General features: G+C 53.3%; 2 protein-coding genes across 2 annotated transcripts; one reads left to right on the forward strand and one right to left on the reverse strand.

Moving 5' to 3' along the window:
• On the forward strand, window positions 1–9570 carry GCN5A (histone lysine acetyltransferase GCN5-A). The gene is made up of 8 exons (XM_018781065.1): window positions 1–1898; window positions 2193–4307; window positions 5136–5347; window positions 5917–6201; window positions 6640–6769; window positions 7131–7372; window positions 7661–7960; window positions 8606–9570. The coding sequence occupies exons 1-8, from the start codon at window positions 1778–1780 to the stop codon at window positions 8759–8761; spliced, it is 3561 nt and encodes a 1186-aa protein (XP_018638126.1). The 5' UTR covers window positions 1–1777; the 3' UTR covers window positions 8762–9570.
• On the reverse strand, window positions 9180–24142 carry TGME49_254570 (hypothetical protein). Its single transcript, XM_002369470.2, has 14 exons — window positions 22745–24142; window positions 21584–21790; window positions 20468–20743; window positions 19689–19898; window positions 18767–19053; window positions 18106–18499; window positions 17303–17919; window positions 16563–17013; window positions 15589–15920; window positions 15105–15218; window positions 13842–14169; window positions 13242–13442; window positions 12795–12899; window positions 9180–12331 (listed from the first exon to the last, which is right to left on the reverse strand). Exons 1-14 carry the CDS (start codon window positions 23573–23575, stop codon window positions 10766–10768), a joined length of 5919 nt encoding a protein of 1972 aa, XP_002369511.1. The 5' UTR covers window positions 23576–24142; the 3' UTR covers window positions 9180–10765.
• Window positions 24143–24688: the final 546 nt, after the last annotated feature.

Below are 24688 nucleotides of genomic sequence, written 5' to 3' on the forward strand. Positions count from 1 at the left end.
CCCCGGTCAAAGGGTCCGAAGGAGGCGCGAGCGCTGGAAACCGGAGAAAAGAGAGAAAAGAAAGAAAAGGGAGAAAAGAGAGAAAAGGGAGGGAAGCAGACGAGACTATCCTCCCCATCGACCGAGGGAGAAGGGGCAAAGGAAGAGGCAAAGGCGGTTGCCGCGGAATCCAACGAGTCTTCTCTGGAGTGTGCACAAAAGAGAAAAAGAAGGGAGACAAGGAAAAGGGAGGCAGGCACCCGACGGAGAAAGAACAGACGAGATTGAGAGAGAAGAGTACAACGGAGAAAAGAGAAGGAGACGAAAAAACAAATCGCGAGAAGAAGAGAGGAGAGAGGACAGGCGAACGAGACACACAGTTCGGCAGGAAAAAGACAGTGCAGCGTCGATTCACTGTCAAAAGAGCAATTTCGAGGTTCGAGAATCCTGAGAATTTGTGACTGTGAGTTTCTGCGTTGGCGCGGTTGTGTGTCTCCGTCGTTTCAACTGACAAAAAAAGAATGAAATGTTGAGCGAGTCCGAAGCCAAGCCTCAAGAAGACACCCTCGGGTGTGCGTACACTCCACTACAGGGAGTCGCTGTAAGAGTTTCCCTCTTGGCTCTCAGCTTCAAAAGCAGCAGAGGAACTCCTTTCTCGTCCACGGAAAGCAGTTGCGTTATTTACGCGAGAGAGACTCGCGAGAGACGGGACCCGATCGCGTTCTCGTCCTGGCACACCGGAGAGCGAAGGAAATTGCATGCGCGTGAGTCCGGGAGCCACAGGTCCAGAGGTGAAATGGCGAGGAATTTACGCGGAGAGAAGGTAGAACCTAGCAGAGGAGCGACCAAGTGGAGAAAACGGAGAAGAGGGGAAGGCTTCCGATGGAAAGCGGCAAAAAGAAGACAGAGAGGACGCTGCGATTCTTCCGTGAGTCACCTCGCGCAGCGAATGCTGCACCTCTCACAGAACAGGAGAGGAGCATTTTGCCGAGGTGGAGGGCGACAGCAGTTCAGTAAAGACGGCGGTTTTCCAGGCGAGAAGAAGCAAAAAAGCGGTTGCTTTCTCCATGCAAAAAAGCAGAACTGCTTCCTTCTCGGGTGCACAGAGCCAGCTGGTGTCTGGTGCTCGCGCTCCGAAAGCTGCGCGCCATGCTACGCTCCTCTTGTCTTCGCGAAATGGCATCCTCTTTGACATTCACGGTCGACTGCTGAAGAAACTGTCAGTCCTTCTCTGTTGGACGATTCCGCGCACAAGCGGCTTCTGCTCTGACGGAACGTTCCTTGCTTCTCCCGTGTTTTTGCCGCTCTCGTCCTCCCGCGGAAGAGGAAAAATTTCCGAGTCGCTGCGTCATCTGCCGGACTTCCGCCACAGCGGACTTCTCGGAGATGATGAAAAACAAGAGAAACTGAAAGACAGACTCAAACAGGAGAGACAACGAGATTCACCAGGGAAAGAGAAAGTCTCCCGTCTGGAGTGGAGGGCCGTTCTGCTCAATGAACGCTTCCGATGTAACTCCGTCGACATCCCGCCGTGTGAGTTTTTTGAGGTGTAGATATGCCCCCCTATACCTGGCCGTCGAGACTCGCGGCTCGGAGCCTCAGCGTCGAGTTGTCCGCGGTTTCCTTTTTTTTCGCGAGCGTTCAAGAGGAGCTGTTGGCCTCTCTCTTCCCAGAGCTTTTCGAAAGAGAGACTTCTTCTTCGGCGAGTTGAACAGGAGGGCGATGAGGTCTCGCGTCATTCGAGTGTGCGTCGCGCTGGCGCCTCGCTTCTCCTGCCGGAAAAAAGAAGCCTCCGCGGATGCGTTTATCCTCTCTTCCGCGTCTTCCACCTTCGTCCGCCTCCACGCCTTGTCTCCGCTCTCCCATCCGGTGTTCTTGTGAATGCGACCTCGTCGATGGATCAAAGGGAAACTCACAAAGTGAGGAGGAGAGACGCTCCAACGACTTCTCTCCAGGTTTAAATGCATGCGCCAAGCTCTCTGTAGAAAAAACAGTCACGTCTGGATCGTCAGATATATATATATATATGTATATATATATGTATGTATATGTCTAGATGTGCATATGTAGATGGCATTTGTACAACTGTGTAGATGTAGACGGGTGTATCGGTATTGCTCCCATGCGTATGAGTGCTTGTGACGCGCCTGTCTCTTTTTTCTCCTGCGGTGTCTGAAGAAAGAGCAGAGCAGGGGGCCTTCTGCGGTTTCCAGGCAAGAAAATGGAGACTGTCGAAGTGCCTGCATTCCTCGAAGCGGCGAATTCCGCCGAAGCTCCGCGTCCGGCTTCTCCCGCGCGTGAGGTGGATGTACAGCTCACGGTGCCCTGCCCCCGCGATGGCGCCGACGCAGGGGAGGCTGTGGGGACTCGCAAGCGCTCCAGAGGGCCTGCAGACCGAGCGGAGGAGGCAAGCGGTCGAACTCACTCGGCGGCCGAGGAGCCTCGCGCAAAGGAGGGAGGCTTGTCTCCAGCGTCAAGGGATGGAGACAGCGGACAGAGCAGGAAGCGTGTGAAGCGCGAGTGGACAAGTGGAGGTCGACTGGAGCAGCGAGGCCCTCTCGGCGTTGCTGCGCATGCAGTGGAGTGGCGACGAGCCAGTGCTGAAGCCAGAGGAGACGCGAGACAAACGCCAGACGCAGCCAGAGGGTCGAGTTGTCGCGTTGATCGATTCGTTGGCGAGGATGGCGTTCTCGATGAAGGCGATTTGTTTTCGCCGTCTCCGTTTTGGCCCTTTTTCTCGGCATGCGATCCTGTTGCTCTCGCGCCGGCCCCCACGGTGTGTCCAGACACACCAAGTGTCTCCGTTGTCTCTGCCTGCTCGCGTCTCCTTCGAGCGCCGCCGAGAGACCTGGCCAGCGAAGCGACGCTGGACAGTCTGGCAGGAAATGTACACGTGGAAGAGAGTTTGTGGAGAGGCTGTGAGTCGCCAAATATTCTGGAAATTCTCAGAGACATCCTCGTCGTATTTGCCAAGGATCCCTCGACCCAGCTGTCGAAAATGTTTCACACTGCCTCTCTCCTCGCCCCCTACCAAGCGGCCTCTTGCCATGCGGCCTCGGATGCGGAGAGAGACAAAAAAGGAGACGAAGCGGATTCGGCCAGGAGGCGAGACCACCACGAGAAGGAAAGAGACCACGGAGGCGGCCCGCTGGCTGTCGGCGAGTCCGCGGACTCTGAGGGGAGACACCCTGGGGCAACTGAGCATGCAGCGGGAGAGGCAGCGGGAGAGGCAGCGGACGGTGTACGTACAGCTGACGGGGACGCATGCCAGGAGAGAAGAGCCGAGGGCGCAGGCGCTGCGAATGGCGTAGCGCCTCTGGGGATGCCCGAGCCGGCGCATGCAGTCGGAGATCGGGAGCGAGAGAACGGATCACTCGAGGTGAAGAAAGCCGAGAGAGAAGATGCAGAGCGGCTCGAGAACGGCGGAGGGGGACAAACGGCAGGAGAGGACCGGGAGGATGTGAACGACGATCCGCGAGACACGGAGAGGGAGCCAGGGCCGCAGCAAGCTGGACGTCGATGTCTAGAAGCGAATGGCGTTCGAGGCGTCAAGCAGGAACAAGAGAACGCGGGGACCGACGAGGAACGCGTGCTATATCTCCAGCTGAAAGAAGTCGTTCTGAGCGTCGCCGCGGCGCTAGAAATTCAGCAGTTGGAGCCGCCGAGAAAACGGAAGGACCCTAAGAAGAAGCCCCACTCTTCGAGTGCATCATCTGCATGCAGCCGCGGGCGCGGCAACGCGGTTTCTTCTTCTGTTTCTTGTTTCTCTGCTTCGGCGAACTGTACTTCCGAGGACGGAGAGAGGAGCGGTGGAGACGCCGCGGGTGCCCGAGCGAACGGCGAAATAAAGGCAGCCAGCGACGAGACATACTCCGATCGCAGGGTGCCAGGCGGTCTGCACGAGGAGAGTGAGGAGAACGAAGCAGCGAGAGAGAAGACGAGAGAAGAGAGCGGCCGGACGAGGACGCCTGCAAGCGAGAGTGGATCCAACGCGTTTGTGGGGTTTGCGCAGCAGTCCGAGTCACGCGCGAACTCTGGTGTCTCTTCTCGGCCAGCGGAAGAGCGAGGAAATGAGGAAACGTTTCCTGACAAAGAGGAAGAGGGAGCCCCTGCGCAACGCGAGAAACATGTTGCGTGGGCAGAGACAACTGGGGCGGAGACAGCTCGGAACAGCGACGAGAGCGAAGATCGAAGAGACCCTCGGCTCGAAACCTGCCCTCTCTGCGACTGCCAAGAAGACGACGCTGCGTGGACGCTCCACGGCATTCTGCCGTACGACATCCTCTACGAAAAATGGAAAGCCTTTCTTATGAAAGGCGCTCCAACAGGTAGCTGGCAAACGTCCACGCGTCAGGTTCTGAGTCGACCTACAAAGGTGTGTGTAGTAGCGAACCGTCAGAAACTGTCAGAGGCAGCAGATCCACATGGACCTTTACGCGCAGATGTATTTCGTTTGGATTTGTTGGCGACTCAGCGAAGAAGGTCCAAAACCGCTTTCGCTCCGTGACCGCGTCGCCCGCGTCAGCGGGTGTCTACACGCGTACTTTTTGTAACAGTATGACGGCACAGCTACAAGTGAATGTGAAAAGGTGCAGCCATATAAATATATAACTGTATGGTTGTTTGTAAATATATAAATATCTGCATGTATATATATATATATATATGTATATATATATATATATATATGTATATGTATATATACAAATGTATGCACATATAAGCGTGAACAGGGAGAGTTGTGTATATGTTTGCATGCTGGAAAGTGTGATGTACGTATGGGATGCGCGTTCGCGTCTAAGGTCTCCAAGGAGTTTTCGCGATCTCTCTCCGTACGTCTTTGACAGACACGAGAGAGAACTAGATAGACACAGAGCGTCAGATAGAAACACATATAAAAACATTCAGATACATACATATATGTATATATATATATATATGTATATATATGTATATATATATATATGTATATATACATATATATATATATATATTTATATGTATATGTATGAATATATATAAATATAAAAATATATAAATATATAAATAATATAGTTTTGCGTATTTATCTGATGTTGACGGTGGACGTTGCACCGTCAGCACGCGCGGTTTGTCGAGGGGTGTCGGCATGCCCTGCTTTGTCTGGATTTGTGCAGGTCTGGGGCTCGCGTCTTTCTTCGGGAAGTCGTTCATTTTTCACACATTGCATGCGGCGTTGCCCGCGCTGTTGGAGGAACTCGCCAACACCGTCGTGGGGACGGAGCTGCGACGCTTCGTTGTCGCCCTCGCAGCCGCCGTCGGCCTCTCCAGTTCGCATGCAGAGGAGCTTCTCCACCGGGCCGTCGCTGTTCGTTCCAGTCGCCTCGAAGTACGCGCGCACAGAGAGAGACTCCAGTTTCAGATAGTCCTGCATGCCAACCACCCCCCGCTCCATCGTCGCCCCACAGGCAACGCGAGTGTGCCGATGCGGATTTGCATTCCTACGCAAGTGTATTTGTGCATTTCCATGTTCAATCCACGTCTCTGTGCATGCCTGGTTGAGAGTGTACTTGTAGGTGGAGCTTTGTATCGGAGGTGATGCTCGCACTCTCGGTCTTTTTCCTTCCATGTTCCGTTTGTCTGCTTTCACTCCTCGCTTTTTCTTGTCTGTTTTCTCTCGCCCTCTTTGTCCATTTCGTTTCCTTCCGTTCCTTCCATTTGCTTGTCTCTTTTCTTCTCTCTTCTCTCTTTCATTCCTCTCCTTCCGCTTCCTCGCCTTCTTCTCTTCCTTGCTTCTCAGTCTCCGCCTTCTTCTCTTCCTTCTTCTCGGTCTTTTCCTTTGCTTTTCTCTCTTTCCTTGCCGCCGCCTCGTCGTTGCCTTCTGCCTTCCTGTGTATCCTCTGTTGCCTGTTTCGGCTGCGCGACGTTCCGCGTTTTTTCTTTCTTCCTTTCGTCCAGTCGATCTTGCCGTCGGAGACAGGCTTGGGGTTTCTGCACCGCGACGCGGGAGGAGCGCGCGAAGAGGAACTCGGAATCATCAGCTTCTGCTGCGTGACGAACGACAGGCAACCGTTGCACATGCGGCACTTGGTGACGGTGAAAAACATCTTCTCTCGACAGCTCCCGAAGATGCCGCGAGAGTACATCGTCCGGCTCGTTTTTGACCGAGCCCACTTCACCTTCTGTCTCTGCAAGCAAGGCCGCGTCATCGGAGGAGTCTGCTTCCGCCCCTACTTCCGCGAAGTCAGAACTCCCCTGAAAACAGCAGTCCGCGCGTAGACAGCTCTGGCCCAGTGGACGTCTCCCCGGCACAACGTATCTGCTCGCGTATAGTTCCGTGGAGTTTCGTACACTCGCGAAACAGTCCCTAAGAAGCACCTAGGCAAGAGGCAGCTGACTACTCAGTTGGACTTAGGCAGGCGTGTGAATGGCGGAATCATTTTCGGTATGGTGACATTCGCTCCAGCTTCGTATACATATACTGCATGCAAATACATACTTGTGCATTCATAATATATACATATACATACATATATATATATATATATAGCTTTTGAACAGGCGTCGATGAATGCCGAGAGACAGGAAGTAGGTGGACACAGATTGACAAGGCAGGGATTAAAGGAAATGTCGGGGAAGAGAGACGAAGACCGAGGAAGTGCGTGTCGTTTGGTTTTTCAGAAATTCGCGGAAATTGCTTTCCTGGCGGTGACATCTACTGAGCAGGTCAAGGGTTACGGGACGCGTCTCATGAATCATCTCAAGGAACATGTGAAGAAATCTGGAATCGAATATTTCCTCACCTACGCAGGTACTCCACATCTCAGTCACCCTCTCCAGTCGTACAGTAAAACTATATATATATATATATATATATGTGTGTATTTATGTATTAAGGTGTAAAACTCTCTCCATGGGCCATAAATGTAGATATATATATATATATATTTATATATTTATGTATTAAGGTGTAAAGCTCTCTCCATGGGCCATAAATGTAGATATATATATATATATTTATATATTTATGTATTAAGGTGTAAAGCTCTCTCCATGGGCCATAAATGTAGATACATATATATGTATTTATGTATTTATGTATTAATGGGTTTACCTGCGCCATGATCGTGTATGTGTGAGAGTTGGGTTTGTGTTTTTCTGCATTTGTGAAGACAACTTTGCAGTGGGGTATTTCCGTAAGCAGGGCTTCAGCAGCAAGATAACGATGCCGCGAGACCGTTGGTTGGGCTACATCAAGGACTACGACGGCGGTACGTTGATGGAGTGTCGTCTCAGCACCCGAATAAATTACCTGAAACTTTCGCAGCTCCTCGCGCTACAGAAACTCGCAGTGAAGCGACGCATTGAGCAATCCGCGCCTTCAGTCGTCTGTCCTTCTCTCTCTTTCTGGAAGGTGAGGAAGCAAAGAGACGACCGCGGAGGCAAACGAACAGAGAGATAAGAGGAGAGACCGAGGTAGAGGGAGAGCGAGGAAGGGAGGTAGGGCAACAAGCGAAAAAACGACAATGAACGAAAGGAAAATAGGGAGAAAGGCTGCGGGCAACTGCGCGAGGGAAACCGTAAGGTGACGAGCTCGGCACAGACAGGCGCGACGAGGAGCACCTAGTGCGAGAAAGACAGGCGGAGTGAACACCGTCTCCAGTCGCTCCTTCTCTCGCTCGCCTTGTCTTTCGCTCTTTAGGAAAATCCAGGTCAGCTGTTGATGCCGTCGGCCATTCCGGGCTTGGCCGAACTAAACAAGAATGGCGAGCTGTCTCTGCTGCTGTCTTCGGGGCGCGTCGGGGCCGCGCCCCAAGGGTCAGGGGCCCTTCCCGGCGGGCGCACGGGCGCCTTGGGCTCCAAAAAGGGCCCTTTCGGGCGCGCGGGCTTCGCGAAGGGCGAAAAGGGCCTGCGCGCTGCGTCACTCAAGGCGCAGATTGCGGCGCTTCTGTCAACTCTGGAAAAGCATTCTTCCTCTTGGCCCTTCCGGCGACCTGTCTCGGTCAGCGAGGCCCCCGACTACTACGAGGTCGTGCGAAGACCGATCGACATCAGCACCATGAAAAAACGAAATCGAAATGTAATCTATGGGGCGGTGACTGGACAAAGAAGAGACAAACGCGCAGCTGCCTCTTTTTTCGGCTTTTCTGGGACGATCTGCAGTGTCTCAGTGCTTTTGTGGTGTTGGAGGTATTCTCGCGTTGGTGTCTTTCAAGTGCCTCTCTTCGACTCTCTCTTGAGTTTCGTCAACTGCGTCACCGTTGTCTCTCGTGTGCGTCTTGCTTTTCGCTTCCATGTGTATCAATGGTACATCCTTGTCTTTCAGGAGTCTCTCGATTTTTCTCTCTTGGGTCCTCTACACTGTGTGTCTGGGGTCTCCGTAGATGTTCTCCCGTCTCTGTTCATGCACTCTGGCTCTTCTGTCTGTCGTCTTCGCGGTAGCTCGGTCATGTCTCTCAAATGTCTCTGCAGGATCTCTGATGTCCCCCCACCTTCTCGCAGATGTCTTACCACTGTTCGCAAGTATGGCTGAAGCGCGTCTGAGGCGTTGCGGTGGCCTGAGAGGTTTGCCAGGCGACAGGAGCTCTCGCGTCTCTCCTGTCAAATGGAGCAGCTTGTCCTGGTTCTTTCTTTTTTTCATGTTCAGGGGGACTACAGAACGAAGGAGGCGTTCCAGGAAGATCTGCTGCTGATGTTCGACAACTGTCGCGTGTACAATTCGCCCGACACAATTTACTACAAGTACGCAGACGAGCTCCAGGCCTTCATCTGGCCCAAGGTCGAGGCTCTCGGGAGTTTCTGAAAGACTGAAACCAAGAGCGAAGAAGCAGCTTCTGTAGAGCTGCTTCGCCCGTCACGCTCTTTTCTGCCCTCACGCAGGAAGCGACAGGAGCTCCGGAACACAGAAAGCTAAGACAGAAACGAATCGCTACGTGAGCGAGAGGAACACAGTCGAGGCAAACGGGCTCGCTGAAGCTCAGGATTCACTCCCCTTGCTGAGAAATAGAGCTCGAATGAGCCTTCAGGTCAACCTCCCTCGTGCTTCCCTTACTAATCTTCCAAACAAACGCATGTCTTAAAATATAGGACTGTATAAATATATATATATATATATATATATTTGTATAGATATACGTGCTTCAGTATATAATTATATATATATATATATATATATATATACATATCGATGTACTTCAGTATCTACCTTTACATATATATATGGTCTTGTAAGATGTAGAATTCTTCAAGTGCCGGGAGAATGGGTTTGGCATTTTCGGCGGATACAGGCAGGTGGGTCCTGCGTCGTGTGAAGAGTGGAAATTTTGTGTTTCTGCGGTGTTTATTCTCCGCTATGGTTGCTTCAACAGAACCATCGATAGGGATCTGTGTGCAGGCGTGTAAGGGGCTTCGGGTCGAGTGTCGGCTTATATGCGAGTCTCTTTTGTAAGGCGTCTCCGCTTTCGAATGTGCGTGGGACGTATGGGAGGCGGTTTCGATCGCCAGCTGCGTTCGTTGTAAAGCTCGCGAGTCCTCTCCCTTCTGTCTTTTTAACAAACGCCCCGAGGAGAGAACGAACTATGCATGCACATGCAAAGAAAAGAATGTGCGCAGGCAAACGGCGAAACGTCGACGGAAATCCAGAGATCAGAAGCAGTTGTTTTATGTAGGCAGTTGTTCACTGACAAACAGGGAGACAGATGAATATGTAGAAGGAAATAAGTGGATATAGAGAAATGAAGAGGTAAAGATGCACATGCAGATGGAGAAAGGAAGATGCAGAACGATATGCCCATTCGCTTGTACACACAGACATTGTCATATGCATGTGCTTGGGTCGCCAGCATATATATATATATATATATATATATATATATATATATATATAGGCATTGACAAGTATAGGTAACTGTAGCTATATAGCAACAGAGAGGAATGGATATCGATCGATGCATTCGTTCAATACAGAGAGAAAGGTGATTATTAGAGAGACCAAAAGGACAAGACCGGGTTTTTTCAATGAATTGTCCTGGAGTCACACAGCAGAGAGCAACGGACGAGCACTGGAAAGCAAGTTTCCCCCGAGACCAAGAGAGAGAAGTGACGGTGAGTGTCGAGAACAAATACAAGGACCCAGTGAGTGCTACGGCCATGTAAAACAAGGTCTCTCTTTGAGGAGTCGAGGTCTTGTTTTCTCGCAGGGCTTTACATGCTTTTCTGTGATGTGTCTGCTGTCCCCAGTTTCTTCGTGGCAAGTCGCTATTTTCATGCAAAGTTCTGAGCATCCTTCGGCAAACCGTTCCCTTTCTGAGCTTTGGAGGTCTCAGCTCTCTCGAGAGAGGCGCCTCTCACACACGCCGAGGCGCGAGGAAACAAAAACCGAAAAGAAAGAAGAGACAGCACCAGATAAAAGAGACGAAAAAGGAGAGGAAAGCACGAGTAAAAAGTGGAACCGCACGACAAAGGCGGAATCCTGGAAAGTCGCCGGGTATCGAAGGAAATTCACAAACTGGTTTTGCGCCACACGAGACACGAGGCGAAAAACAAGACGTTTCCTAGAAGAAACAAGTGACTTCTCGAAGTCTCCTCTTTTTCGGATCTCGGCCAAGTCTCGCATTCAAAGGGTCTCCACAGCATGCGAACGCATCTGTTCTCTCTCCCTCTTGTCGAACACTCATCGGCTTCCTCTCCCTCCTATCCGTCACACTGTGGCGTCTCTTTCACAAGCAGAATTTCCTTCTATCGCTCACATTGTTTCCTCTCCACATGCAGGATTTCCTTCTCCTTATCCGAGATTGTTACTTTCCCTCTACTGTTCCACTTCCTCCTCTTTCGCAGCTGTCTCTTCTTCGACCCCCTCTCGGATGGCATCGCCGTCAGCGCCTTCCGCGTCGGGGGATCCGAGCTCGGCGGCGAGAGCTTCCCCCTGGAAAGGCGAGTCGCCATCTTTTTCTTCGGCCTCGAGGCTCTCGGGGGTCGCGTCTTCTTCTGGCAAGTGTGGAGTCTCTTCGTGGTAGACTTCCATTTCTCCACTTCCCTCATCTGCAACAGGTTCGGGTGAAGCCGAGGCCTCGCCTTCCTCGAGAGCTCCTTTCTCCTCGTTCTCCTGCGACAGAGAGAGCCCCCCAGTCTCTGCTTCCTGGCCTCCGACGCGCTGGTGCTGCCCAGAAGCGTCGCCGCCCTCAGATGCGAGGAGCAGCGCCTCCTCTTGTCCTGTCTCCTCTTGTCCTGTCTCCTCTTGTCCTGTCTCCTCTTCGAGGCCGAGAGTCGACGCAGGTGTCTCTCCGGTTCCGTGCTCCAGCTCTTCAGTGTGGCTGTGGCCTAGAGGCGAGGAATTCGTTGGTCTCTCTTCACTCGCCAGTTCATGCACAACCTCCATCTCGACTTCCTGGCCTTGACTCTCAATAAGCGAAACACTCACTTCTCCTTCTACGTCTCCTCTCATCTCTCCCTCTCTGTGTTCTTCTTCTCGGATCTCTCCCTCTCTGTGTTCTTCTTCTCGGATCTCTCCCTCTCTGTGTTCTTCTTCTCGGATCTCTCCCTCTCTGTGTTCTTCTTCTCGGATCTCTCCCTCTCTGTGTTCTTCGTCTCGGATCTCTCCCTCTCTGTGTTCTTCTCCTCTCATCTCTCCCTCTTCCTCTGCCTCCCCCTCTGCGTCTGCCTGTCCGCGCTCTCTGTCTCCTTCTCGCATCTCTCGCATTTGGTGTCTAGCGGCCTGGAGCTCTGCGGCGAGTCTCTCGACTTCTCGGAGTTGCGTCTCGTTCGCCAGCGCATGTTGCTGCAGCAGGTGCTCCTGTTCCCCAGTCTGTCTCAGAAGCAGGTCTCTCTCCGCCTCGGTCTGTCTCTTCTCCGCCTGCAGCTGCCTCACACGCGCCTCGGCCGCCGCGAGGGCCTTCTCCTGCTGCTGTCTCTGCTGCTGGAGCTGCTGGATTTCCTTCTGCGCCTGCGCCGCAGCCGCGTCCAACACACTCCGCATCTTCTGCTGCTCCTGCGCCGCGAGCGTCGCCGCCTTCGTCGCCTCCAGCGCCTGGCCGGCGGTCGCGACAGCCACAACGCCTACGCGGGCGACGCGGCCCACCGCCGCCGCCACCTGAGGCGACAGAGGCTTGTTCGCTTGCTGCGATTGCTTGAGCAGCGCGTCTTGCCGCTCGACGCGCTGTCGCAGAAGCGCGTTGCTCCTGCGTTCTTGCTCCAGCAAACGCGACAGCTCCGACCCCGCCTGCGACTGTCGCGCTTGAGAGAGCTGCTGCTGCAGCGCTGCCTGCTCTCGCCCAGCCTTCTCCTGAAGCTGCTGAAGCTGCTGCGCCTGCTGTCTCGACAGCTGCTGCTGACGGAGCAGCGCAGACTCCAGCTCGCTCTGACGACTCTGGCTCTCCTGACGACACAAAACACAGTCGGCCTTGCCACCCTGTGCAGACTCTCTTCTCCCAGGCCAAGAAACCAAGACGCTCCCCGAGGCCAAAACGCCGCCTCGCATGCGCGCTCCGAGGTGTGCTACAAAACGCCGCTCTCCGGATGTCCGCAGAGTCCCACTCGTATCCATATATGCAATTACATATATATGTATATATATATATATATATATATATACTGTAATGCATATATATATATATATATATATAAATACTGTAATGCATATATGTATATATATATATATATCAGCATTTCGTAGGAATCTGGACACATCTGAATAGGGATACATTATATATATATATATATATATATTATATATGCTGGTGCGATGAGAGGTCATGTTCTGTGTTGAGCATGTTTGTTTCGGCCTTCGAGGGAGGAAAGGCTCAAGAAAGAAAGAAACATAAAACATCACGTTTTCTCACCTTGAGGGAATTTGTGAGAGAGGCCCGCTCTGCTCCAATGGCTTGCAACTGCTGCTGGAGACGCTCGTTCTCTCCCCGCATCTGCTCAATCTTGTTCTTGTCCACCTACACAAACATTCCCGTTCGTCTCTTCATTTTTATACATATATATATATATATATATATATACACGTAGATATAGATATATGTTTACTGCTGTCTGCCTACAGACATTCACCAAGTCATATATATACATATGTATACATACATATATATACATGCATATAGATAGAGATATATGTTTACTGCTGTCTGCCTACAGACATTCACCAAGTCATATATATATATATATATATACGTATACATATATATATATATATATACGGATGTATATGGGTATTTATGAGTGGATGTACAAGTGTGCAGACAGCGATAGACATGGAAACGGGCGCAGCATATAGTGCTCACCCCTTGGAACTTTTTGATCAGCTTTTGGTAGGTTTGCTTCCACTCTTCTGCCTCGGCGGCGAGGCTCTTCCTCTGTGTCTCTGCCGCCTCGAGGGCCGCCTCCGTCTGTCGCGTCTGAAGCATCAGCGGCTGCAGCTGCTGCCTCTGCTGCTGCAGCTCTTCCTGCTGTTTCCTCTGGAGTTCGTGTGCCGCCTCGAGTTCCTGAAGAGAAAAGGGCAATTTTTATCGCGAAAGAGAGGTCCTAAATGCACTCTTGGCGCAGCAAACAAGTCTGCGTTCCCCTCTGATCAGGTTTTTCTCTCGCCTGAGAAATACGCGAGGAAGCGAACCCCCTCGCACCTCACATAATAATAACGGCCGGGACCGGCGCACAGCACAAAACTGGCTGTTCTTTCGCGAGCAGCTTCGCTTCGCCGTCTGGCCAACCGAAGCAAGCAGGCACCCAGCGATACACAGCGTTCCTGCCTCTCGAACGTCTAAACGGTTTGTGCTTTCTCCCCCGGCGACGCGACGCCTCCCCGTCTGCGGCTCTGACGCGTCCGCGCCGCGCTCGTAGCCCACCGCGCTGTCCCTCGGTGTGTCAAAGTGCATTCTGCCCACCTTTCTGAGGCGTTCGTTGTCGAGTTCGAGCGTCGGGATTTTGCCCAGCAGCGTTTGATTCATCTGCTTGGTTTGCAGTTCGCTCTCGAGCTCCTCCATGCGCTTCTCCTCGGCGCGGCGCTGCGCCCGGCCTTCCTCGACCTGCTTCTTCAGCACCCGGATTTCGACTTCCTTCCTCGCCATCTCCAGACGCGCTGCATGCAGCTCCTCCTCCATCGTCACGCGCATGACGCTGGCCTCCTCCAGGCGAACTTTAAGGAGAGTCGCTGCGGCGTCGAGACCACCGTCAGATCCAGCTTCGGCAGCAGGTGCAGCGGTCGCCGCAGTGCTGAGCGAAAAAACGGGTGCGCTGGCGTGGACGTGAGGCAGGAAAGACCGAGAGCCGCCGCAACGACGCAGAGAAGGAGAGGAAAGAGGGGAAAGCAAAAGCAAGAAGAGAGGAGGCGCGACGGACAGCAACAGAGAGAGATGTGTGTACAGGGAGGCAGAGGAAGCGAGAGAGGGGAAGCGCTAGAGAAAGCGACATGACAGAGACAAAAGGAATAACGGCCGACTGACGCATACCACGAGTCGCCGAGTGCAGGCAGCGAGTCTGCGTAACGCGAAAGCGCCGCATGATGCTGACACAGGAGAAGCGGCGAAAAAAGAGCCAGAGAAGAAAGAAAGAACGACAAAGAGAAGGGGGAAGCTGGGGGTCTGCAACGCAGAAGGGTCGTTCACGAACACTGAAAAAAAAAGGCACTCAACTACTGACAGTCACTACGAGATCTCCAATTTCAAACTCGAAGTAGAACCAGTTGACCGCTAAGCTTGGATTCAGTGTCTCGGTACTCCATCCCGGTTTTCAAATGTTTTTTAAAGAAAACTCGCTTCTACAGAAATTGTCTATCGTACGATTTAAAGGGAGATGCAGCTGAACAGCATCCTCTCAATGAATCGTGGAAGACAGCAGCGCAGAACGCATGCGAGAACTCCCGAAAGAACTCGACTCTCGCAGAACCTCTTTCTGTGTGTCTTCCTCTCTGCCCAAAACATTTACAGGTCCACTCCGCAGAAACGGCGCGTCCAGATGTTTAACTGGAGACGCGCCTATCCCCGTCGTTGTTCACAGCCGAGGAAGGCCGAGCCTACAGTGAGCAGAGAAAGAACTGCACTGTGAATCTACGCGCAATGTTTGTCTGTCAGTCGCTTCTTTCGAAACTCTCCACACCCCACTGCAGGCAGTTGCTCTTTCCTTTTTCTGTCCAGAATGCCTTGTCTCACTTTTTCACGATTTTCTCATTTAAGTTCTTGCAGTCGATCTTGAGGCGCTCGACGTCACGCAGCAGCGCTTTATTCTGCTGACGCAGCGTCGACAGCTCCTCCTCGGCCTCCAGCCTGGAATAAAAACAAAAAAGTAAAAAGACGATTCTCCAAGCTACGACGCCACCACATGCAGAGTCGACACCAAAATCAAGAGACAGTCTGTAGCCGTGACTATCTGCAAGGCAGCCTTCCAGAAAAATACAGATATGTACATAAACATAGACATATATAGACATAGATAGACAACTATACATACGTTCCGTTTGCGTGCAGTTTCAACGTCCGGAGACTGACAGAGAGAAAGCCAAACCCCAATGAAGAGCGAGAGATGACTTGAACACACAGGAATCGAAAAGGCGATGAACTCCAGCGTCCCTGTCTGTACACAGCCTGAGTGGTTGCCTCTAAACAGCATGCCTTGTGTGCAAGCGTTGTCTCGTACCTCTGTCTTCTCCAGGCTTCCTCTTTTTCTTCCTTTTCCTCTTGCAGCTTTCGCTTCTTCTCCCGAAGCGTCTGGACTTCCTTGTGGACGTCGTCGGCTCTGCGGACGTCTTCTGCGCGCGACTCGCGTTCTCGTTTGTAGCACCGTTCGACCTCTTCTCTCTTTCTCTCTGCTTCCTCGAACTGTCCCCGCAAAGCCGCTGTCTCGGCCTTCAAGTTCTCCACCACCGCCGCCACTGCCGCCTCCGCAGCTTCCTGTGAGGCAGCTCGCTGCTCTTCCTCACGACGCTTCAGAGCCTCCAGAGCCGCATGCAAGCGCCCGACTTCCACTTGCTGGAAACAACACACACAGGCGTCTATTCGACGGATGTCTCTCTAGTTTCTTCGGCTCGCAATCCCTCTTGTCTCTGTGGAGTGTCAGCTGGTGTACCACCAGCGAGCCTGTTTCAAGAAGTTCTCGGGAGACCCCGCGTCCTTCTCATCTTGTCTCTTGAGTATTATCCTCAGGTGTATCCGCACTAGTGTTCTCTGGTGCAGGCACACGGTGCTGCGTTTTCTGTCGACTTCCTCGTCGGCCTTTCCTCTCCGAGTTCCACGCTCTTCTCTTTCGGATTCTTTCTGGAGTTCCGCGTTCTTCAGTTCTCCTCCTCTCTTGCTCAATCTCTCCTCTCTCTGCGTCCTCTTTCTTCTCGCTTTCCCACTCACCTTTTCTCTCGTCCCTCTCTAAGACTGTCCTCTTCGGCTCTGCTTCTGTCTCCCTCCTCTCCCCTTTTGTTCTCTCTAATTCGTGTACGCTTTCCTTCTCTTTCATTTTCTATCTCTCGTCGCCCCTCGTCTCTTCTCCGTTCTCCTTTCTTTCCTGTCTCCTTCCTCCTCTTCCCTTCTCCGTCAACTCCCCATCTTCTTCTGCGTTCCTTCTTCGGCTCGCCTCTTTTGCTCCGTCTCCTCCTCAGTTTTATCCCCCCGCGGTCTTACTTGGTCTTCCTTTTCTCGGAGGAGTGTCTCAACCTTCCGTCTCTCTTCCTCGAGTTTCTTCTTCTCTTCCGCGCAAGATTCCTGGCTTTCTGCGAGTTTCTCGGCGGTGACGCGCTGCTCCTTCTGCTGCTCTTTCGCGACGTCTTCCCAGTGCTCCTTCAGAGTGCGACAGCTCTCGATTTCTTCTCGCAACTTGCACAGTTCTGCCTCACGCTGAGCCAGCTGCGTCTGCAGCTTCAGACACTCCTCGAGAGACCCTCCCGCGGCCCGGCTGTCTGTGCAGCTTCGGCTGTCTGTACAGCTGGCCTCTGTGTGCGCACTGACCTCGCTTTCGCCCTCCCGCCGTTCAGTCCCGAAGGCCGAGCTCGAGGCCCGGCGCTGCAGGAACGCCACCAACTTCTTCTGCTCCTCCAAACGCACACGCACATCCGCGGCTTGCTGCTCGGTCGACCTAAAAAAGCCAAAAAAGCCGCACGAGCATGCGAGTGAAAAAAGATGCAGGACGCGAGAGAAGAAACTGCGGAAGGAGATTCAGAGGGAGGGGGAGAACCAGACGATAAGAGAGAGAACAAAGACGAGGAAGAAGAGGTTGGGGAAAAACCGGAAAGAGGAACGTAGAGAAGCAAAAACCGAGCCTGTATCTGCGGATCGTCCTCTTCATCCCTCCTCTCTCGAGTTTCCTTCCACACACCTTCTCTGTCTTCGGCACCTGTTTGCGCAGACTGCCGTGGCTTTCTCACCTCAGTTTGCTTTGCAGAACGTGGACTTCTTCGGTTTGCGTTTCGACTTTGTGCTGTAGCGCCGTCGCCTGTTCTTCTCGGCTCTGCGCAAGTTGCGCGCTTTTCTGCAGCTGGTCTTGCAAGAGTTCAAGGTCCTTCTTGTGTTGCTCGCAGAGGGCAATGTTCTGTTTCTGGGAGAAGTCGACGCGCACCTGGAGAGTCGCCAGCTGCTCCTGCAGCTGTCGCTTCGTCTCGGTTTCCTTCTCGATGCTGCGATCAACTTGCTGCTGTAGCTCTTTCGTGCTCAGTTCCTCCAGTCTCCACTTATGGCGGACTTCCTCGACCTCTGCCTGTAGCCTCCTCTTCTCCCCGCGTTCGGCCAGCAGCTCACCCCGCAGCTCCTCCTTGGTCACCTCAAGAAGGCGAGTTTTCTCCTCCGCCGCCGCGACGCGCGCCGCTGTCTGTTGCTGTAGGAGGCTCACCTGCTCCAAACTGCCTTGCAGACGAGTGCACTCTTGTTTGAAGAAGTTCGCCGTGGCTTCTTGAGTCGCCAGCTGCTGGCGCGTCTGCTGCAGGTCCTCTCGATGCATGCGACTCTGCTGTTGCTCCGCCGCCAGGACTCCCGCCACCTCCTGCAGCTGCGGCAAACCGAGAAGAAGAGAGCAAGCGCGGACCTGACTGCGCTTCGGAGAGTGGAAGGCAGGGGGACCCGTGAAACGAGAGAGAGCCGAACCGCCGAGGGTCCCGGCACGAAGCCTCCGTTCCTCGAAACGAAGGAATTCAAAGGTGCGACAAGCGGACCTCACGTGCATTCTTTTTCTCACCTGTTCGATGAGTTTGGAGAGTCGGAGTCCGTCTTGAGAGGCGCCTCCGTCATCTGCGTCTTTCGTGGCTCCTGCGCTGTCTCCTGCCGCCCCTGTCGGTCGCTGTCTCGCGTCTTCAGCCGCGTCGTCGCTCTCAGCCAGCGACGGCCTGGAGGCGACCGCGAGTCGAGCTTCAAGTTCCTTGATTTTCTCCTGCATTTCTTCTCGCTGCCTCAGCTGCTGCTGAACTGCAGCCACCAGTTCCTTCCGCTCGGTCTGTACACCCTGCAAGTCGTTCTGGAGCGCGTCGATCTCCCGCTGCAGCTGCGCGAGCTGCGCCTCTCTCTCGCGTTCCTCCAAACTCTTCGCCTCTGCCTCGGTCTCCGTCAACTGCAGGAGCTTCAACTGGAGAGCGCTGAAGAACAGCAGGCGAGGGGAGACAGAAGAGGTGAAAAGAAAGAAAGAAAGAGGAGCGTTGGAAAGGACGGGGAAAACGTTCGACACGACGCACGCAGGATGGCGGACGAGAAACAGTTCCGAGAAAAAACGAAAGACGTTCCATTGGTTCGTCTCTCGCAAGGACCGCCCCCGGCTGTCTCTCCCTTTTGCAGAAACGTCGAGAAAAGCCAAACAGATTCTCGTTCCCGATGTTGCCTTCTCTTCCGGTTTTCCCTGCTCTCACTTGTTATGCTCGAGAACCTCCATGTAGCTCAAGAGTCCGACGTCGGTTTCTTCCTCTCCGCCCGCAGGCTTCGGCGCGAAGGCTCCATCGGTGTCGAGGGCCTTCTTCTGATGGGAAGCCGCAGCGACTCCGAAGAGACTTCCTCCGAACGGTCCAGGTCTTTCTTTCGAGACGCAGTGCGCGTCTCCAGAGAGACGTTGCACCTCCCAGCTCGCAACCGCCAGCTGACGAAGCAGTTCGTCGTTCCTTTGCAAGTACCGACGCGCCTCGTCGTCCTTCTGCCGGAGCTGGCGAACAGCGCAACACCCGAGGAGAGAAAAGGGTAAGTGGGCGGAGCCGCGGCGCGTTTCTGCCAAGCTGACGACGCGTTTGGGGACGCACCGCCAACTCGAGGAACAAAGTCCCTGTTTCGGCGGGGGACGCGCACAGACAGCAGCTGTGTGGCAAAAACGAGGCGCGAAACAACTCGGCACGAGAGAGAAAAGCGTCGTCCTTTTCGAGGAAGAAGAGAAAGAAAGAGAGCCCCGTCCACCTAAATCGGAGCCAGACAACGAAGGCGTCCCTGCAGCCTAAAGTAAATCTTCTTTCTTCGTCGACCTGGATCATCCTGAGATCTACAGAGGGACGATGCCGCGCTGTTCGCAGACAGCGCGACGAAGGAGGCCTTCGAGTTCCTCGTTCACAGTGCGAGCCCCCGCCTCCCCCGACGACTCCTTGTGCACCTCGTGAGTGGCGCCTCCCTCAGAAGACATTTCCTCAGGTGCATGCGTTCTCTCTAGGGAACGAAGGCCGCTTCTCCCTCGAGCGAACGAACCTTTTCCACAGTCGAGCTCAGCGAAGGCGAAGACGAACAGTCTCGAGTTCGACAAGGGAAGAGGTGTATGGGGGCAAAGAGAAATGAGAAGAAAACTGCGTTTCTCACCTCGACTCGCAAGTCGTGAGACGTTTCTTCCTCGCGTCGATGCAGAAGCAACAGCTGCTGCAGGCGACCTGAAAGCTGCTCATTTTTCTCCTGGAGTTCCACCACGCGGGCCGCGTCCTCCTTTCGTCTGCTCTCACACTGAAGAGCCGCCGCCTTCCAGTTCGCTGCTTCCTCCGCTCTCTGAAGCAGTCGCGCTTTCGCCGCCAGGCACTGAAAAGCCGTACGCATCCGCGAGGGAGTGCAGGCGCGCAAATGCCACTACAGGACATGACGGAGCCGGCCGCTCCTTGTCACATAAAACATAGCACTCCCTCCATACCTCGACACGGCCGCAGGCTTCTCGCTTAAAAGACAAGAACGCTTCACCTCTCTGCGCAGTCAAAACGTCGGCTGAACAACGTTCAAACGCGTTGAGAGCGACAACATCCCAGGTGTGTATGTACGCATCTCTCGGGGTACTCCCCTGAAGACGAACAAAGGCTGCGGAAATACACTGGCACATATCTCTTGACTACGCGCGCCGAACTATCCAATTATACATACATATATATACATATACATATATACATGTATATATTGATATGTCTCTACATGTGAAGAGAGGTCCATGTAGATGTAGGTGAAGACACAGACATAGACATATACATACTAGACATATATACATACATATATACATATATATATGCTTAATGTGTGTGTGGGGAGCACAGAAGAAACCTGCACGAGTGTTGTGGAACGTTCTTCTGTTTCGGAAGACGACTGTGGGGAACAAAAAGTACCTCGAACGTCTTGGCGTCGAGTTCCGTCACGAGTTCAATCATCTTGTCGTTCACAGCTGAGCTCGAGAGCGGATTGTCTCCGCTGTCTCCGAGACGTTGTTCCAACACAAGCGCAGCCTCTTCTCGACTGAGTCGCGGAGGCACCGGCAACTCAGTGCCTGGAGAGGCAGCCGCCTCCGCCAGCTTCGTCAGGCCGCTCTGGCTGCTCGTGGCGCTCCCGTCCACGCGCGCGAGAGTCTCCTTCAACTCAGACAACTCCTTGTCTTTCTCCTCGACCTGCGCAACAGCAAAGCCGATTCGACCGCTTGCACGCTGGCGACACACTCCGCGCCGCGCAGACGGCGCAGCCCACAGTCTCCACAGACAGACGATGGAGGCTTGAGCACTCTCAAGAACGCCGAGCCAGCAGCGAGGTTGGAAGGGAGAGAGGAAAGGAATCCAGACAGAAACGGGGAGAGAGACGCGCTCAGAGTCCGCGACGGAAAACGCGAGAGAAGATGGACGAGAGAGACAGCCAATCCGGCAGTGGGGCTGTGTCGCCTCTCGGAAAACCGCCTCAGTCCGAACTCCACAGAGGCTCCGAGAGCGGTATGGATGTACTTCCGAGGTAAACAAAAACGGCCAAAGCGTTTCCCCCGACACACAGACAATTCTCACACTGTCACGCGCATGCATGTACATGCACGTATACATATATACGTTTGCACCCACACATATAAGTTGATCCATATATATTATATATATTATATATATGTTATATATATATTTATATAGGTTTGATATCCTGTCCCAACCGATCTAAAGTCCGGATGTCTTGCCGTCGCCTAAATACATCTAGTAATGTTTGTCATATTTTCTTGAATCTCTGCAGTTCACAGTGTACAGTCGTGACGTTTGTTCGTCTTTTATATGAAGCGCTTGTCTCGTTTCGTGTGTCTACGTCGCTCCCTACGCACAGGAATATATATATATAAAGAGATATATACAAATGCATACAAAAATATGCAAAAATATTCAAATATATGCAAATACATACAAATATATGTGTGTGTGTATCTGTGTGGCGTCCAGAGTCTGATTCTGTGCACCTTGTTTTGTGGAAAGAAGGGGGCATACCAGGGTGGCAAGTCGTTGGTTGTCGAGTTGAAGTTGGGCGTTGCTTTCTTGCAGCACTTGGAGGCACTTTTCTTGTTTTTCTACATGCTGCGTCTTGAGCGCGAGAAGCTCCTCCTTGAGTGCCACGGCCTCATGAGCTGCCAGCAGTTCCTGTTTCTCCTTCTCGTGCTCCAAGGCAGACTCTCGCTGCCGCTGGCGGAGAAGATTCTGCCAGGAAGCAGCAGGAACGCATAAAGAAGGGAGAAGAGGAGTAAAAAAACGACGAAACGCAGGGCGAAGGAGACAAACTGTAAGTGGAAAGGCACAAAAAAGGCCAAAAAGGCATTTAAGAGGAACAAAGGAGGACAGAAAAAAGAAAGCAGAGACGATGTAAAGAAGACAGAGGCCATAGCAAGAGTAACAAACGGCACGAGGCAGGGAACAGAAAAGGCATGAAAAAGGTGAAAAAAGGGAAGTAAAAGATAAAAACCGGGCGCGAGCACAGAGAGACACCGCGACCAATCACACAGGCCACGGCGAAGAATGGCGGCAGGAGAAAAGCGAAGAGGACAACTCGAAAGTGAAGAGACAGCGCAAATTCCTAGACAGCGAATCCGTGAAGCTGGGGCAGAGAGTGACGAGGAAGGCGTTTCGCCCAATTCTGTCAGCAGGCGTCCTCACGCCTTCCGGCTCTTTGTCGCCGTGTCTCCGTCTCTCTCTCTGGAATCCTCTGCTCTCGAAATGCCTCTGTGCTTCTTCCCTCGTGAGTACCATGACTACGGAAGGAGCGGACATGTATTCTTAAATCGTGCCATCCGTCAGTCGTTCCCATCGCAGTCTCTGCTTCCCAGTGGTCCTTCAGTCACTAACTAGGTGTCAGGCAACGTAGAAATCATTCTGTTTGAGCTAGACTTCTCGCAGGACGACGGCGCTGGTCTTTGAGCTCCACACGAAGTCTGAGACTGCGCTACTCGAACTCGCAAAGCTGTGGCATGCTTTCTCGACGTCGCATGCGTTTTCTGTTTGTCACTTCTGTCCCCGACTGATGCACACCTATTCTGCTCTCTTCTCCCGTCTTCTCCTTTCTTCGATTCCTCTCTCTCATCCGATCACGTATCCCCTTTTGCTCTCGTCTGAGATCTGGATTCCCTGTTCGCGTTTCCAATTTCCCCGTTTGCTCACTTCGAGGTCTTCTGCCTTCCTTCTGAGGAGTTCGTTTTCTTCCTGCGCCTCTTGGAGCCTCGCGTCGAGTGCGGCCTTCGTCTTGGCGGCGACTCGTGCAGCCTCCGCAGCTTCCTCGAGCTGCTGCTGCTGCTCCTGCCTCGCGAGAGTCAACTGCTCTCTCAGCTGGTTTTGCGCATTCTCCGCAATCTCGAGCCGCTGCTGTTGCAGGCGTTGCCGGCCCTCTGCAGAGGCGGCGCTCGCAGCTGCCGCGAGGCTGTGCCTCTCTGCGGAGAGGCGTTCCACCTTCTCTCTCGTCAAGCTCTCGACGAGCTGCTGCTGCTCGACAACCAGTCGGTCGTTGCGAGTCTGCAGCTCTATGGCCTGGTCCTGGACGCCCCGCAGCTGCTGTCTGAGCGCAGTGAGTTCGTCTTCCTTCTTGAGGGCCTCTGCTGCCGCGGCGGCCACAGGCTCTTCCTTGTCCTTCGACGCCTTTTTGTCTCCAGGCTCGGCGCAGACGCGCGGATCCCGAGAGGCCGCGCGCATGCGCTCCAGCTCAGATGCCTGCTGCTGCAGAAGCCGGCGAAGCTGCGCGTTCTGTGCGAGCAGCGCTTCTCTCTCGACAGCAGCGTCCCCGTCTGGGCAGGAGGAAGAGGAGTCGGCCGAAAGAATCGGATCTGAGGAAACTGAGTGGGGAGACACGGACTCGACGCTCGCTGCTTCGAGAGACGCTTCCATCTTGTCGCCTGCACTGGGGTGTTCCGAAACACCGACGGGAGCGGGGGGTTCTGCAGAACCGACGGTCGTGGACTCTCCCGACGCAGGAGGAGACGTCGGCGTTTCAGCGTCCATGGTAGATTCGGAGGAGAAGGGGAACAGCGAAAAGAGTGCACGGTTGTTCGATGTGAGTTGCAGTAATCTGGAAACTACGTGGAAAACCACCGAATAGACAACGCCACGGGCCTGCAAAAATACATAAGGGTCGGAGACCCGCGCGAGCACACCTCCTAAAGAGGGTGACCGACGTTGGCGGAAAGGCGACTCCGTGAAAAGGCAGACTTCTACGAGTGAGTGCCGGGAAAAGAAAAGTCGACGGCGCTGGCACACGGGGGCCGTTTTGCAAGGATGTCGAAGCGGCAGAGTACGGACGCCCCGACAGCTCAGGAAAAACGAAAGTCTGAGACAAACGAGTAGGAGTTAAACACAGAAAAAAAGGAAAGGTGTCGGGAACTTGCTGCCAGAAAATGTGAAGGAAACCGCTTGCAACAAACACGGCCTCGAATCGGCCAGTTCGCCATACTGTATCCTCTCTCCCCACCTCGGCGCTCGGATAGGAGAAACACAAAAACGAGGATAAAAACTGAAAATCGGCAACAGAAAACTCTCGAGTTTTCCCCATATCCCCTTACGAAGGCAAACGGGTTCCAGTTTCTCCTGGTTAGACAAGAAGCCCGGTTGCATGCAACTCTTTACTCGGTTGTCTTTGTTTGTGAGAGGCGGGCAGCCGCGGCGTCTTTGCGGCCGTTAGCGCGCACTTTCATCCACGAGGCTCTTCAGGATTCGTTCATTTGTCCTTTTCAGAGGCGGTTTGCTTTGCAGTGTGTGCCAAGTTTGTGCGGCAAGAGCAGAGATCTTTACTGCGGAGAAGGGTCAGCGTGCAGCGGCGGCCGACGGTACAATGTGTGTGTGTTACAGCGGAAAACGCCGGAGCTGATTCGCTGTCCACAAGCTGAGACTGCGATTCGAACTGCCAGATTCTACAAAGTTCCGTCTTTCAGGAGTGCCTCCAACGTGTGCTCGCAAGCAACTGCTTTATTCGTACCGTGCCGTGGAGATAGAGTTCGAGCTTGTTCGCAGCCAACGGTTTAATAGTTGGAAAGACTTGTGCAGTCAGTCGGGTAAACATCGGGGGGGCTGGAACGTACACACAAGCGCCCGAGCAGGGAATCCTCTGCGAACACGTGA

Source organism: Toxoplasma gondii, chromosome III (genome assembly GCF_000006565.2).
Source record: "Toxoplasma gondii ME49 chromosome III, whole genome shotgun sequence".
NCBI lineage: Eukaryota > Apicomplexa > Conoidasida > Eucoccidiorida > Sarcocystidae > Toxoplasma > Toxoplasma gondii.

Bases quoted from the DNA above. Each gene is read 5' to 3' on its own strand.
- GCN5A (XM_018781065.1), top strand. From the start codon at position 1,778: ATGCGTTTATCCTCTCTTCCGCGTCTTCCACCTTCGTCCGCCTCCACG. The intron at 4,308-5,135 runs GTAGCTGGCAAA...GGATTTGTGCAG, and splicing joins TATGAAAGGCGCTCCAACAG to GTCTGGGGCTCGCGTCTTTC. The intron at 5,348-5,916 runs GTACGCGCGCAC...CCTTTCGTCCAG, and splicing joins TTCGTTCCAGTCGCCTCGAA to TCGATCTTGCCGTCGGAGAC.
- TGME49_254570 (XM_002369470.2), bottom strand. From the start codon at position 23,575: ATGGACGCTGAAACGCCGACGTCTCCTCCTGCGTCGGGAGAGTCCACG. The intron at 20,744-21,583 runs GTATGCCCCCTT...GCTGTTGCGCAG, and splicing joins ACCAACGACTTGCCACCCTG to GTCGAGGAGAAAGACAAGGA. The intron at 14,170-15,104 runs GTGAGACAAGGC...TTTTTCGCTCAG, and splicing joins AATGAGAAAATCGTGAAAAA to CACTGCGGCGACCGCTGCAC.